A 16,706-nucleotide genomic window follows, 5' to 3' on the forward strand; every position below is an offset into this window, starting at 1 on the left:
AAAGAACAGATGTAAAATGTTTCTAAAAGTAACATTATATTTTAAACAGCAGTTTCTGGATAAAGATTATACCTTTTTCTTTCTCAAATGCACGTACTGCACTAAATGAGTCATGCAGAGAGTGAGATTTCACATCTAATGCCTGCAGGGATCATTTCACAGGGGCCATTCCACACACATGAGATTCACAGACACTCGTCTGAGTAACTGTGAATTCAGGCCCTGTTGAGGTCTGTCCTGCGCGATATGTCATAAAGACACTCGTGTTTTTGCCACAACTCTACAAGACTTCTTTTTCTTTAGTCTGTGTGTTTCATGGGTTATGGCGCTTTTCCACCAATACCTACTCGGCTCTACTCGTCTCAACACAGCCTGGTTTCTTTTCCACTACAATTCAGCACCCAGATCAGAAGTAGGAGGTTGGAGTGAAGCTGCTGTGACGTATTTGATTGTGTATTTAAACGAAAAAGACAACAACACTAAAGATGTAGAACCTGGAGGAGATGATAGATGTGCTGCTGGGTCTGTGCCTTGTGTTTGATAGCAAGTTAAAAATGAGAGTGAGAGAAGCTTCAAGCGGCGACACTTTTTGATTCTTTTTTGTTTGCCTCGGCGCTGCTGAAAAGTCATTTAGAGCTGTGAGCAGCTATGAAGAGACAGAGCTCTTGGTGGATCTGGTCGTTCCTTATCTCCCGTCTAGATCCCTTTTTAATTCTCTCCTCATCACCAGGTTTATGAACATCTGACCCTCAGAGTTGGATCACCAAACAGACTTTTGCTGCCATTGCTGGTTGAATAAAATGAACAAGAATCCGTCAGAGTCTCTTTCTCTGATTTCCTCCTCCTGACTCAGACGTCTGACTCCAACCCCACGACCAATCGGTGGCCTGTAGTGTGATGATGTCAGATACAGCCGACTCAGCAGCTTAGAACCTCGGCAGAATAGATACAGAAAAGTATCTACTCGGCACGTAAGACCCCTAGTGGAAAAGAACCAAACCGAGGCGACTGAGTAGGTACTAGTGGAAAAGCGGCATTATGGTCTTGTTTGGTACCAGTTATACGCTGCAAATTTAAGATTACTGGGAGTAAAAGACGAGCCATTTGCAATACTATTCCAATGGAAACGAACCAGATGAATATGACTAGATGGTAACGAGTGTAACTCCTGTCTGTCACTGCTGTTAGAGAAGGTTTACTGTTCCTGTTGTTACAGTCCGTTAATTGTCCGCCAGCTTCTTTAGAGCTGGATCAACATGACATTCAGTTGGGTCATGTGTAGCTGGATCATGCTGTGATGCTGTGGCTGGCACTGCTACCTCCCAGCTGGAGGTCTTCCCAGTTCAATCCTGGCTTGTGGCTAACTGTGAAGAGTTTGCATTTACCCCGATGACAGTCTGTCTTTGTCCTGAAGAGGATGACCTGAGTATGGTGAATGCAGGCACCGCGGGGGGGGGGGTCACATCCGCTGCTAATCCAGGACGCAAGAACACACATGGAGGCGCACGTCAGTCACTGGAAATCTGCAAAAAAAAGAAAAAAACAGAACAAACACGAGCCGAGGTTCTAAGCTGCTGAGTCGGCTGTATCTGACATCATCACACTACAGACCACTGATTGGTCGGGGGGTTGGAGTCAGACGTCTGAGTCAGGAGGAGGAAATCAGAGAAAGAGACTCTGACGGCTTCTTGTTCATTTTATTCAACAGGCAATGGCAGCAAAAGTCTGTTTCATGATACAACTCTGAGGGTCAGATGTTCATAAACCTGGTGCTGAGGAGAGAATTAAAAAGGGATCTAGACGGGCGATAAGGAACGACCAGATCCACCATATATCATCTCCTCCAGGTTCTACATCTTTAGTGTTGTTGTCGTTTAGATCAGTGTTTCCCAACCCTGGTCCTCGGGGCTACACTGTCCTGCATGTTATAGATGTGTGATGTTTCCCTTCATCATCACACCTGATTCTAATTAATGGTCCTAATTAGCTTGTCATCAAGGTCTGCACAACTCTGTTGATGACACTCGTACTTGTATCACGTTGTAGTGAAGCAGGGTAACATCTAAAACGTGCAGGACAGTGTTGCCTCGAGGACCAGGGTTGGGAAACACTGGTTTAGATACACAATCAAATACGTCACAGCAGCTTCGCTCCAACCCGCCTACTTCAGCAGATGCTGAATTGTTATGGAAAAGAAACTTGGCCGAGTCGAGCCGAGTACGTAGTAGTGGAAAAACGCCATATGTCAGTGAGTGTACGTTAGTGTATCTGTATGAATGGGTGTCCGTTGTCTAACCTGGGTTTGGGACTCTTTGCTGTTGGGCTTATCTGGGTGATGACTTGTTGAGGGGGTTCTCGTGCTCCGTCCCCGTCTCCGCTGCCCTTGCAGGTGGGCACACCTTTGGCTCTGGGGTTCCCGCTTTGGGAATCCTCCTGTCCATCTTCTGGTCCCTCGCAGGGGCTGCTGGTTGCCTAGGTCCGGACTTCTATCCTTTAGATTTATTGTCTCTGCTCTGTGACGTGGTTGTGCCCCCCCCTCTGGTGCAAGTTAGGACCTACATACTATGTAAATGACAAAAAAATAAATAAGTAAAAAAATGAAAAAGTAAAACAGGCCGTTTAATGTTTTCTTATAACCCTTTATGGTTGAAATTTTAAATTTCAAGTATTTCATCCAGGGTCCTATGAAGGGTTAAGTAAGTCATGTCAGGTTTCTCGTATAATAAAAGTGAAAGGTGTATGTCTTTTTTGCAGTGATGGCACGAACAAGCACTCTCCTGACTTAAAACTATGAAAGTTGCCATGGTCAGTCCACCGCTCTGATCTGCCTTCAGTACTTTTCCACTCCCCTCTCTCGTGCTCACCCCATCTGCCAGCCATGCCCACCTCGTTAGCCACGCCCACCTCGTCACTCACTCCACTCACCTGCTCTCCCAGCTGCAGCTCCTCAGCAATCAAGAAGCTATATAAACTCCACTCTCCTCTTTGCCCACTGCCAGATTGTTCCTTTGCTATGCAAGACTCTCCAGCGTTCTCTGCCCTGACCTCCCGTTGCCGACCTTGCCTGTTCCTGGACTCTGCCTTGTCTCCTGTGCCTGACCTTGTCTTCCGAACCTGACACTGAACCTGATCCTGGTCCTGCATTCCTGCCTGCTCTTCACTCCTGTTGAGAAATAAAGTGAACCAGACTACTACCACTTTGTGCTCTGTGTGCTGCTTTTGGGTTCTCTGCCGGCCGTAACAAAAGTTTTAACCCTGTTTTTATTGGTTTTGCAGCATGTTCCCCAGCAGATCCTTTACGTCCAGGTGCAACTCAACCAAGATTGAATGCTTGATTGAACTTGTCCATGAAGTTAATTAAAATATACGAATGCAATCAACCTCTCAGAGGGCTCGATGTTTTTCTAATTTCTGTTTAACCCAGCTGGTCCAAAGATTAGACGTTGCAACCTGTAATTCCGTAACTTAGCAAATCCTGTGCCGGAATCTTGGTTGAAGATGGCATTCTGGGAAATCTGTTGACAATGTTGTGATCTCATCAGTGTGTGAAATAAGACACTTTGGTTTTTCTCCCCCACACCAGTGTGCTTTAATGATGGCGTGCAGATAGAGCCACAATCATCTGTGCGAGAACTACAGCAAGGATGGACGTGACTGCAAATCCAACCAACCTAGGGGAGGAGCTCCTGGCCAACTCCACCTGGGCTGACTCCTACCACCACCAGAACCTCACCCTCACCCCTCCTCTCCTGCCAAACCGGGCCAGCACCCCAGTACCGGCAGCATGCGAGCAGGTCCACATCGCTGTGGAGGTGTGTATCTATGACTACGTTTCCATGCAGTCAAAATTGGGGTTAAGGTCAATATTCCGGTTACTGAAACATTGGGAATAATCTGTTCCCATGCGTGAGCAAACAGGGTTATCCCTGTAAACATGGTGATTAATCATTTGGGAAATCGGGATCAAACCAGCGACGCACGGAGAACATCATGATGCAATTCCCATCATTTCTGCTTCTTCTTCCTGTATCCAAATCCAAAACAACAACAATAACAGCAGCAGGCGGATAATCAACAGCCCAGTAGAAGTGGTTTTGTTTCTTGGTCCTGTAGTTCTCCTTTTTCAGCGTCTTCCTGCGGACCTTGATCTGGTCTGGCGTTCCTACAAATCCTGCTTTGCGCAACTTTTCTCTCACCTTGTTGTAAATCTTCTATCCCGGTACTTTCTACCGTCTACAAATGCAGAAATGTTCATATCCTTCATTACATTTATGAAGTGATTAGTCTCCTCCTGGTCTTGCATTTCTCCGTGTTTATAAGAACTTCCTGGACTCAAAAGAGCAAGATTCCTTGCGAAAAGAACATGAGCAGAAAACAAATTCCTGTTCCTTTTGATGGGGAAATCCCGTTAGGCGTTTACATGACCAAATATTCAGTTAGAAAACGAGTAACCCAGGGGTCATTTTCAGGTTTTTAAATACCAGAATATGAGCAAATTCCGGTTATTCAAAGGGGTTATTGGTGTTTACATGGCCCTGCGCAACCTTGTTATTGCTAATATATTCCGGTTAGAAAAGGGTTATTGACTGCATGGAAACGTAGTCAGTGTCTGTGAGAGTTATGGCGCTTTTCCACTAGTCAGTCCGACTCGACTCGTCTTGCCCTCGTTTCTTTTCAACACCCAGATCAGAAGTAGGAGGTTGGAGCGAAGCTGCTGTGACGTATTTGATTGTGTGATTGGGCCAACCCCCCGACCAATCGGTGGTCTGTAGTGTGATGATGTCAGATACAGCCGACTCAGCAGCTTAGAACATCGGCAGAATAGTTACAGAAAAAGTATTTACTCGGCACATTAGAGCCCTGGTGGAAAAGAACCAAAGAGTCGAGGGGAGCTGACTAGGTACTGGTGGAAAAGCCCCATTAGAGAACCTTATCAATGACCTTGTAACGTTTCAAGTTTACCTTGAGACCCAGATCCCAGCCCTCACATTAGATCATGTTACATGAATTTTGTGCCATTCATCCAAATTTTTCTCTCCTCACCAAGGTTTTTCTTATCCTGGGCATCATCTCGTTGCTGGAGAACATCTTGGTCATTACAGCCATAGCAAAGAACAAGAACCTCCACTCCCCCATGTACTTCTTCGTCTGCAGGTATACATTGTGTCTTGAAGGTCAACATCAGTTGTAATGTATAGTATAATGTACAGTATAACAGTCAGTGCTGTTTGATAGTACTCTTGGAGTATTACAATTAAATTCATAGATAATGGTGCAGACAATACTTTTATGTATTTTCCAGCATAAAAAAGATTGATTGCCCTGCATGTTTTTGCAGCATGGTGGTCCTGTCCTGTGTACAGCTATGATTTCCAGAAAAGTTATGGAGGGAATGCGCATGACGTCACAGATGCGACTTTACAGCGGGTTCCGCCCACTGAGTGTCAGAAAGACTGAGTGTCAGAAAGACTGAGTGTCAGAAAGACTGAGTGTCAGAAAGACTGAGTGTCAGAAAGACTGAGTGTCAGAAAGACTGAGTGTCAGAAAGACTGAGTGACAGTGTAAACTTTCAGTTTGAGCAACTGGAAAACATCTAAAATGAGAAAGAGCTGTTGTGGGATCGACTGTACTCATAGATTTAGCAAGAAATCTGAGTTATCGTTTTACAGACTGCCGAAAAATAAGCTTAAGAGAGACAAATGGATCACTGCAATTCACAGAAACAACTGGATTCCAGACACCGAAACGTGGATTTGTGGTTCCCATTTTGTATCAGGTAATGTTTGATTTTTGGGTAGCTAACGTTAAACGGTCAAACCATAAAGTTCGGTGTCCTCATCACTTTAATTTCTACAACAAATCCTGCCTTGAAGTCGGACCAAGCGTCAAGACTTTTGTAAGCCTTCAAGCTTTGCTTCCTGTATTTCCCCGACGTAGAAATTAAGTACATATAAATATCAGGAAACTGGATTCGTGGCCAAATATGGACCACTGGTTCTTGGGGTAACTGTACGGGTCACTGTCAAGTCCAACTGCCTTTAATTTAAGCTGATAATCGGCTGTTATCCCGTCTTCTCCACTAGTTGCAGACATTTTTGCCACTCAGTGTGAGTAAGGGGGCCGGTCCAGTGGGGAAGTGACGTCAATGCAGATCCTCTATTCTTTTTTCTTTCTGTAATGCAACACTAATGCCCATTTTCATTCATGTACTGTACATATAATGCACCATTGCATACCGGTACAGCAGTCATCATGACGCATGTGCTCCATAAGAGCCGTGATGCTGTGGCGTAACCAGGGCTCGGCTACACCAATATCGGCTGCAGTGGCCTATTGTATCGTGCGATCGATACTGGTCAAGCTGCCTGTTGGAACAGTTCTTCCAGAAGCATCAGCACAGCATTTGGGTATTTTTCACTTTTCCCAAATTATGTCATGTAACCTGCTCCTCAGGATTCGATAGTGAGAATGTTGCCATAATTATTCTAGCCTCTAGCTCAAAGTAGCTCAGCCTGAAAGAGCTGCAAACGTGAAAGGACTCCCTAGTGCGTCTATTAAGGCTGTCAATCATGTTCAGGACATGCATTTCAGGATGACTGTTACCATGATGCCGTGTTAACCAGGGTCCTGTCCGGCTGCCGGGTTGGGGAATGGGGTGTTGTGGCTCTAGTTTAATCACCTGCAGTAACCCCAGTGTACATTCATTACTGCTCGCTCACTCACATTCTGCTCACACATCCTCTTTTGCGTGGACTCGCACCAGCTCGTTCTCTCTTTCTCTCACTTGCTCACTCACACCCTGCGCACGCACACACAGCACATCTGCGTTGCTAATCTCATAACAGCAGGGTTTTTCAACCTTTTCAGAGGCATGGCATATTTTTTAGAAAGAGAAAATCCTGCCTTGGGTATGTGGTGGTATAATCAGGCTACCATCAAGTGTGGGCGAGTGCAAGGCTCGACTCAAGGAGCTGATTGAAGGACAAGGAAACACTGAGACCAAGGTTTGAATTTAACTGCAGTATATTGTTAAAATAAATTAAACAAACATCACAAAAAGGACACAAGATATAACAGAAAAAAACAAAAGACAATGGCCTTTCAAACAGTAACTAGATTAGTCATTTCAAATACTAGTATTTAGAGTTGTTCAAAACTAAACTAAACTTTGTGCAAATCACTTTTACTTCAGTTATCAACCACAGTAAAAGTCGGTCAAGCTAAGTTAGGAAAGTCCAAGGCAGGCTTGAGGTCTGCTAATTGAGCTCTATCCTTTATGCAGGTATTCAAAGTTCAGGGTTGGCTCGCCATCCAGTTAGATCAGTTCAAGGAAATTCAAAACTTCCAATAAAGCCTGACCAATGCAGAATGAAGCACCATACACCACAGCTATGGGAACTAGTCCAGGTGGTTTGCAGATTTCCTTCAAGGCTTGAGAGAAAATGTTTGCTGGTGGCAGCAACAGTGTGCCTGAGCAAATGAGTGTGTGTGAGCTGAGCAGGTACTGCTGATTGGTTGAGAGTGGAGGATGGTGCCGTGTGGAGCTGCATCCGTCGGCCCAGGGTTCAAAGGGCGTTTCCAGTGGGAGTGTCTAGTCACTCAGTACGTTTACATGCAGCAGTTCAATTGGATTTCTGATCGTATAAGACATCGTTCGGACTTTTAAACTGCATGTAAACACCTTAATCCGATCTACTTCGGACCTATTTCTGACCTATATCGGACATTTAATAATCGGATAGCAACACCTAGATAATTCGTTCAGAGTCGGAATTTTAACGCCATGTATACAGAGACATCGGTTTTTTGCAGTCTGCACATGCTCGAGAATTTCCTCTGGGGCGTTTCCTTCCTTCCTTCCTTCCTTCACCCGGAAGTGAAAGGAGACGGCGCGTGTTAAATAGTTGTTTAAACACCAACATGGCTTCAGCAAGTTCAACTCACTTTTGGACGGACGAGGAGACCCGGTTCATGCTCCATCAAATACAAGAGCTAAACATTTTAAAATGTATGGATGGGCGCAAAACAAGAAACGCTGACCTTTTTAAAAAGATTGTGAAAGAGATAACTAAGATGTACATAATGCACGAAATGTGCGTTGCTTTAGCCTCGTCCAGGTCGTCGTACGACATCTTTTCTTGTTGTTAAGTGGAGGTCAACTGGAAGTGGCTCTTTGTTGAAATGGTTACTATGGTTACAGCGCCACATAGCGTCACGGAGTCAGCCATGCTCTGGACATTTATCCCATTCTCTGAACAGCATGTAAACTCAGACAAGTGATTGGGTTTTCTGGATGTTTATCTGATACGATCAGAAATCCCATTTCTTTACTGCATGTAAATGTACTGACTGAGGTAGTGGGCGTGTCCACAGGTAACAAGATTCACTCACTCATTTCACCAGGGTTACCTATATGCACTCAACTTGTTTGAAGTAATTGAATAATGTATATTTTATTAACATTATTGAATAAAATGGGGTCATTTTCAGTGTCACACCTAATTGACACACAGTTGTCAGGGCCATATTGGTTCAGCCTCATCACCAGAGACTGTCAGAAGATGCAGTCAAGCATCAGATCACTTTAGCTGCTTCTCGCTGAAACGTGAATGTGCTATTACAGCATGAAGGTCCGGCGGCTCCAAAGTGAGGAGCAAATGTGTGATAAAAGCTTCTGTCATGGTTTGATAGTTTTGTTTTATTTTGAAGCCCGTGTCTTTGTGTTTGAGTTCTTGTTTGACGTCCCTGTTTCCCATCTGCCCGTCCGGTGGTCCGGTGGTGCTGGTCCGTTCTGTCAGGATGCGGTTGGAGTAGAACCCAGATGCAGGAGACTAGAAGACAGGAGTTCCAAAAAGTAGTGATTTATTCGTCAAAAAAAGAAACCAAAGCACTGCCGAGCAGGCTACAAAAACCAGAACATGAATGTGACAAAGAAAACTACCAGAACTTGACGTGGAAAACACGGAGGGAGGAAAGAGTACGGACCAGCAGGGAGCAAGGGAAAGACAAGAACAGGGGCCAGATTCACCAATATGTTTTTAAGAACAATCTTAAGAAATGTCTTAAGATCTATGTAGCAAAGCTAGTGCTACGGGGGCCCGACCGACAGAACAGAGAGGACACGGGGTTTCAGTGCAGAACTCCTTTATTTCACCAGACACCAACACACGTGCTTCAGCTCCAGCAGCAGCCTCTCCAACAGCTCCTTCACAGCAGACTCCTACCGCAGCAGCTGTGCAGCCCTGCCTTATCAAGGCAGGCAGGGTGGAGAGGTTGATGGGACACACCTGTGACCCATCACCTGTGTGATTGCTGCTCCTCCACCCTGCCACAATCTAAAATTAAGAAGTTCATAAGAAAGTTCTTAAGTGCAATTCCTCAATATTTTCTTAAGAACCGTCTTAAGAACTGTCATTTCTTACGAATTTCTTATTTTTTCTACTTAAGAATTTCTTAAAATATGTCATTGCATTGCACGCGCCAACAAACAACATTTATACAGGTAGTTTGCGTCTTAACCGTCAGTCACTCACTAAACATGGAGAAGGAGAAAAAGAGATGCAGGAGCTTGAGGTTATGGTGGATGAGATGTGTTGAAAAAGGTGATATTAGAGTCTTACCTTTTCACAGAAGAAATTTTAAGTCAAAGTTGTCTTAAAGTTAAGAAAAAAGTCAAGAACAAATTTGAAAACTTTTATTTCAAGAATACCATTTATTCTTAAGTTATTTCTTAAGAAGAAACTTAAGACTTATGACTTCTTCTCTTCTTCTTCTTCTTAAGACTGAACTTAAGAAAAAAATGACACTTAAAGGAGCATGAGGCAGGATTGAGGCAGGATTTATGAAAAAAATTTGTATACGTTTTAAGTTATCTAGTAATAATGTCAGATGAAGCGTTCCAAACCAAAAAGAATGAGCCCTCTAGTGTATCTCTCCGTTGCCTTGAACAGGCTGTGTGCTGCAAAATGTGCTGCAATTCCGGGCCGGAATTTCCCGCGCTGTCCTGTGGATGTGACGTCACATGACGCTGCATGCGCGTTCTCGGCGGCGCACGAGTAAACATTGGATACGCGTTTGAGTCATGGAGTCAGCTTCAACTTGAATTGGGACTGAAAACAGATGCTAACATGGCTCATTTCCTACTGACCAGGGGCCTCATCTATAAAGCTTGCTTGCGCAGAAAAAGCGCCTGAAAGTTGCGGAAGCCACCTTCTACGCAAATCCTCGGATCTAAAAAGAAAAAACTAACCGAAAAATCTGCGTATCTTTACGGCAACTCGGACCCTCCCGTAAGAATTTACTTAAGACACGGGGAACTGGCGACGCAGGCTGTGAGGTGGTGAAATGAAGCCAGATTCATGTCATACTCTTAATAATGTCATCACATATCACAACATATATCAGACTTAAAATAATAAAATAATAAAATAAAATAAAATAAAATAGCGCTGATCGTGTTCCTCTGTGTGAAGCTCAGTCAGTCAGGACTCTGGTGCTGCTGGAGCTGCAGCCTCTTCTTCACCCGCTTTAGGACAGAACAAATGAGGGGCTGCGTTTAGGGAGCCCCACGGAGCCCCTAAAGGGACTCAGATTTCTTTTCATATATATGAGTTTTGCGCGCGCGTGAAACCTTTAGGTGCTGCTTGTATATGGTGCCTAAATTATGGTTCCGCGTTAAAACGACGCAGAGCCTACGGCGTAGGGTACGCGGCGACGCGCAGCTACGCTGTAGGCTCTGCGGTGGTGTGACGCGGAACCATAAATCAGCCCTGAGGAGCTCTGAGGGGAGGGAGGAGGAGGGGGAGCGGGGGGTGAAGCGGGGCTGCGGGGCCGTTTTCGTATCGCTTTCATACAGTGTCTTGATAATTTGCAATTTAAGGCTGAGCCTACCGTTAGTTTTTAAACTGTAAAAAGTAAGGGGGAAAAAACATGATTTTGAAAAGACGGGGCAACGGCGTGCTGCCACTCACTCGCTTTATTTTATTGTACTATTTATATACTTATTCTAACTTTTACTGTGACCACCAAATAATGTGGTTTTCCTGTCCTCCACATCATCTACAACATCTCTGTCTCCGTGAAAGTCAGTGTCACGGTGACTGCTACTTCTAATTCATTCTGACGCCAAACAGGCTGGAGGAAGCCACTGCGCATGCTCAGTAGGCTCATTCATATGCATTTATGGGCGTGTACAGGGCGGGGATTCAGCTACGCAGCCTTCCAGCTGGACTGTGATTCATAAAGGAACGTTGCGTGCAAATCTGCGTGCACATGGCTTTATTGATCCAGATTTTTTTTTGCGCCAGGCATTTTCGGCTTTTGAGCGTACGTGCACTTTTAGTATGAATCCTACGCAGTCCATTTTAAATGAGGCCCCAGGTAAGATAACATTGTAAGTCATATTTAGAGCCTGATTTGAACGGCGCTCCCGTGCCGGCTTCACTGTTGGCTGCAGGAACCCCGACGGTCGTCGTGGCGCTAATGAGTCTCATTTCTTATTCTTGCCTCATGCTCATTTAAGAAGATTTTTTTTCTTAAGAATATTTTGTGAATCCGGCCCTAGATAAACACAAGGGTTAACGAGACACAGGTGCAGACGATCAGGGCCGATGGGAAACAGGAAAGTCAAACCAGAACTCAAACATGAAGACACGGGCTTGAAAATAAAACAGGAAGTATCAAACCATGACGGCTTCCCATGAATGTGTCTGCTTGGTGCAGTCTGGCGGTGGCCGACATGCTGGTGAGTGTGTCCAACGCCTGGGAGACCATCATCATTTACCTCCTGAACAACAAGCAGCTGGTGGTGGAGGAACACTTCCTCAGACAGATGGACAACGTGTTCGACTCCATGATCTGCATCTCCGTAGTCGCATCTATGTGCAGCCTGCTGGCCATCGCTGTGGACAGGTAACACATCTGAACATCCTATCTTTACTCTTGCTGACATTTTCATGTGGTGTTTAATGAGAGAATCAGATGAAGAAGGAGAGATTGATATGACTGTGACTGGGGTTGAACACGTGGCTATGAACTGCCTGTTTTTCAAGGCTTTAAATTGATGACACGGACACATTGCCAGTGTGCAGCAATAGTCTCGCTGTCTGAGCCATGTATGAAAGCAACACGTCCTTGAGTTCCTCAGGTGTATGTGGTACGCCGAAGCGCCACAGGTTAAAACAGCTTGACATGTCCACAGCACTGAAGACCTCAACAACAGCTGAGAATAATGGTGCTTTTCCACTAGCACCTACTCAGCCCGACTCGCCTCTGTTAGGTTCGGCTCTAACGTGCCGAGTAGATACTTTTCTGTAACTATTCTGCCGAGGTTCTAAGCTGCTGAGTCGGCTGTATCTGACATCATCACACTACAGATCACCGATTGGTCGGGGGGTTGGAGTCAGACGTCTGAGTCAGGAGGAGGAAATCAGAGAAAGAGACTCTGACGGATTCTTGTTCATTTTATTTGCAATGGCAGCAAAGTCTGTTTCATGATCCAACTCTGAGATGCAGATGTTCATAAACCTGGTGCTGAGGAGAGAATTAAAAAGGGATCTAGAGGTGATCTACCAGGAGCTCTGTCTCTTCATAGCTGCTCACGGCTCCAGCTGACTTTTCAGCAGCGCCGAGGCAAACTAACAAAAAATAAAAAGCAACACCGCTTGAAGCTTCTCTCACTCTTTTTTTTTATTAACTTTATTAAAATGATGACAATTACAATTGTTATCAAAACATTTTTGAACAATCCTTGACAGAGGGCTTTTCAGTCACATTTTTCAAGTTAACACTTAAATGATTACATGTTTAAATATTCCTTCACTGGTGTCCATCTTTGCAGGGACAAGTCCATTCTCATCTGCAGCTTAGAGAGTTCTTGTTGGTGAGGGTGTCTTCTTCCAATTCACAGTTACAGTCTTTCTTGCAATCATCAAAAGTATTCGTAGCATATATCTTTTGTCCCTACTTGTTACATTATCTGGGAATACTCCCAGTACAAATAGCATAGGATCCATAGGAATTACAGTGTTCAGTATATTTTCAATCTCCTCCTTCACATCTCGCCAAAACCTTTCCAGTCCTGGACAGTCCCAGAAGATGTGAATGATCACCAATCAACCCACAGTTCCTCCAACAAAGTGGAGACACTGAATGTTTATATCACTTTCATTTTTTAACTTGATATTGAACACAAGCCACAGACCCAGCAGCACATCTATCATCTCCTCCAGGTTCTACATCTTTAGTTCTTCGTTTAGATACACAATCAAATACGTCACAGCAGCTTCACTCCAACCTCCTACTTCTGCTCCAGGTGCTGAATTGTTATGGAAAAGAAACCAGGCTGAGATGAGATGAGCCGAGTAGGTACTTGTGGACAAGCGCCATAAAATGACACAAATATCAGCATCTGCCACAGCAAGTGCAGCTTTTCTCCAACACATCAGGGGGATACTGCAGAGATGTTTTCCCTCACTGGGAGTCTTATACGGAAGCTCTGTGAGGATCAAAGAAATGTTGCTGCACTATAGTGCATATATTTCCCTGAGTAATGCAAAAATATTCTAACGGTGGAAGATATTTTAACGGGGCTTTACAGCTACTATGTGCTGAGAGTTCCCTTTTGTGTATATGACTTTTGTATGATTTGATACATTTTAGTTTTTAGTTTAGTTTAGTTTAGTTTATTGGTCCTTCCAATTTCCACAACACAAATAACCCAAAGTAGAGGTGTAAATCATCAGTGTAGTGCAAAAAAATCTATCATTTTTTTGGTGTATATACAATTGTAACTAAAAGCCAAGGACCAAAAGGTGTAGACTGAAGCCTAAGCTTATGACGCCTACCCTTTTCACAAGAAAAAAAAGGAAAAAAAAAGGGAGGGGGGCCGCCCTCGGCGACGGGCCGAGCAGCGGGAACGGTCGGGGGGTCGCCCCCGGCGTCGGGCCGACCGCCGAGAAAGCCGCTCTTGGGGCCGGGCCCATGGTGGCCTCGGGCCAGACGGTGCATCCAGGACCACCCCCTCCTCCGTGCCGCGGCCAACTGCCGGTCCGCCTCCGGGACCGCCTCCTCCACGGTGCAGCCCTGCTGGTCCGCCTCTGACTCCACCTCCGCAGCCGCCTCCGACTCCGCAGCCGCTTCCACCTCCGCCTCCGCAGCCACCTCCGACTCCGTCCCAGGAGCCATCGCCTGGCGACCTGCAGCCACTGCCTCCCGGCCGGTCGGCTGCAGCGCCACCAGCGCTGCCGCGGTGAACCTCAGGCGTGGAGCCGGGGTGGGCCGCTCCGGGGGTCCCGCTGTCTCGGGAGCCGTCACTTGGCGGCCCGCAGCTTCTGCCTCCCGGCCTCTCAGCTGCGACGCCACCAGCCCCTCCCGCGCTGCTGCGGCAAACCTCAACCGTCGGGCCCCACGTTGGGCGCCAATGTAGCACGGCGAGTGCCACGGGGCCCGACCGACAGGATAGAGAGGACACGGAGTTTAGTGCAGAACCCTTTTATTTGCAATCACCCAAGCCAAGACACGTGCTTCCAGCTCCTTCACAGCTCCTTCACAGCTCCAGCAGCAGCTTCTCCATCCGCCCCAGCTGCAGTCTCCCAGTCCTCCTTATCAAGGCTAGCAGGGTGGAAAGGCTGATGGGACACACATGTGTTCCGTCAGCCTGAGTGGCTGCAGCTACTCCACCCTGCCACACATACATACATACATACATACATACATACATACATACATACATACATACATACATACATACATACATACATACATACATACATACATACATACATACATACATACATACATACATACATACATACATACATACATGTACATGCCTATGCGTATTATACCTTTGTTTTATATGTATTAATCATTTTGTATTTATAGGTGCTTTAGAGTTGTAATAACGTGCTCCACATTTTCATTTCTGTATCTCAGCTGTTCCACAGATTAACTCCTGTCACTGAGATCATCGTTGTTTAACGTTGGTTCTTGCCTTTGTTTTCCTGAACATAAATGTTCCTCTTAGTTCATATTGGCTAACTCTGCTTTAGGAGAATAGATTCAAAAGCATGTTATTGTCCTTCAGGTACGTCACCATCTTCTACGCACTGAGGTACCACAACATCATGACGGTGCGGAGAGCCGGCTGGATCATCGCAGGGATCTGGACCTTCTGCACCGGCTGTGGGATCGTGTTCATCATCTACTCTGAGACCACCCCCGTCATCATCTGCCTGGTGTCCATGTTCTTCGCCATGCTGCTCATCATGGCCTCGCTGTACAGCCACATGTTCATGCTGGCCCGCTCCCACGTCAAGCGCATCGCCGCCCTGCCCGGCTACAACTCCATCCACCAGCGGGCCAGCATGAAGGGGGCCATCACCCTCACCATCCTCCTGGGGATCTTCATCGTGTGCTGGGCCCCCTTCTTCCTGCACCTGATCCTGATGATCTCCTGCCCGCGCAACCTCTACTGCGTGTGCTTCATGTCCCACTTCAACATGTACCTCATCCTCATCATGTGCAACGCTGTGATCGACCCGCTGATCTATGCCTTCAGGAGCCAGGAGATGAGGAAGACTTTCAAGGAGATCATCTGCTGCTACAGCCTGAGAAACGCCTGCACCAACATATGCACCGCAACCGTCAAGTACTGAGGAAAAAACACTGACAACAGGATGGAGGATGAACGGGACAGAATCTGAAAAAACGGGACAAAAAATACTGGAAGTTCCAAATACGGCCCCTGAATGAAACATTTATTTCACTATTCAGTCAATAGAAGGAATGTGCGTGACGTCAAAGATGCAACTTCACAGCGGGTTACGCCCACTGAGTGTCAGAAAGACTGAGTGTCAGAAAGACTGAGTGTCAGAAAGACTGAGTGGCAGCATAAACTTTCAGTTTGAGCAACTGGAAAACATCTAAAATGGGAAAGAGTTGTTGTGGGATCGACTGTACTCATAGATTTAGCAAGAAATCGGAGTTGTCGTTTTAAGAGAGACAAATGGATCGCTGCAATTCACAGAAACAACTGGATTCCAGGCACCGAAACGTGGATTTGTGGTTCCCATTTTGTATCAGGTAATGTTGGATTTTTGGGTAGCTAACGTTAAACGGTCAAATCATAAAGTTCTGTGTCCTCATCACTTTAATTTCTACAACAAATCCTGCCTTGAAGTCGGACCAAGCGTCAAGACTTTTGTAAGCCTTCAAGCTTTGCTTCGTGTATTTCCCCGGCGTAGAAATTAAGTACATGTAAATATCAGGAAACTGGATTCGTGGCCAAATATTAATGTCCATGGACTACTGGTTCTTGGTAACTGTACCAAATATTAATGTCCATGGACCACTGGTTCTTGGTAACTGTACCAAATATTAATGTCCATGGACCACTGGTTCTTGGGGTAACTGTACGGGTAACTGTCAAGTCCAACTGCCTTTAATTTAAGCTGATAATCAGCTGTTATCCCGTCTTTTCCACAGTTTCCCCTACTAGTTGCAGCTGTTTTTTCTGATGTTTTGCCACTCCAGTCCAGTGTGGAAGTGACGTCAATGCATACCCTTTATACAGAATACAGTCATGTGCTGAGTGTACCAGCGATTGAAAAGGATGAGGTGGGAAGGCGACCGCACCAGTACACCGTCTCCTCATGCACTAATGTACTGTATCTCCATGCACACAAAGAGACTAGTTTATTCAGTGC

General features: G+C 45.6%; 1 protein-coding gene across 1 annotated transcript; it reads left to right on the forward strand.

The window, feature by feature from the left end:
• Positions 1-3,644: 3,644 nt before the first annotated feature.
• Positions 3,645-15,656, forward strand: mc5ra (melanocortin 5a receptor). The gene is made up of 4 exons (XM_061717900.1): positions 3,645-3,812; positions 5,048-5,154; positions 11,722-11,910; positions 15,086-15,656. Exons 1-4 carry the CDS (start codon positions 3,645-3,647, stop codon positions 15,654-15,656), a joined length of 1,035 nt encoding a protein of 344 aa, XP_061573884.1.
• The last annotated feature ends 1,050 nt before the right edge of the window (positions 15,657-16,706 follow it).

The sequence above is a fragment of the Cololabis saira genome, chromosome 3, assembly GCF_033807715.1.
Source record: "Cololabis saira isolate AMF1-May2022 chromosome 3, fColSai1.1, whole genome shotgun sequence".
In the NCBI taxonomy this organism is placed as follows: domain Eukaryota; kingdom Metazoa; phylum Chordata; class Actinopteri; order Beloniformes; family Belonidae; genus Cololabis; species Cololabis saira.

Coding starts and splice junctions, on each gene's coding strand:
- mc5ra (XM_061717900.1), top strand. CDS start 3,645: ATGGACGTGACTGCAAATCCAACCAACCTAGGGGAGGAGCTCCTGGCC. Junction 3,813..5,047: donor AGGTCCACATCGCTGTGGAG/GTGTGTATCTAT, acceptor CTCCTCACCAAG/GTTTTTCTTATCCTGGGCAT. Junction 11,911..15,085: donor CTGGCCATCGCTGTGGACAG/GTAACACATCTG, acceptor ATTGTCCTTCAG/GTACGTCACCATCTTCTACG.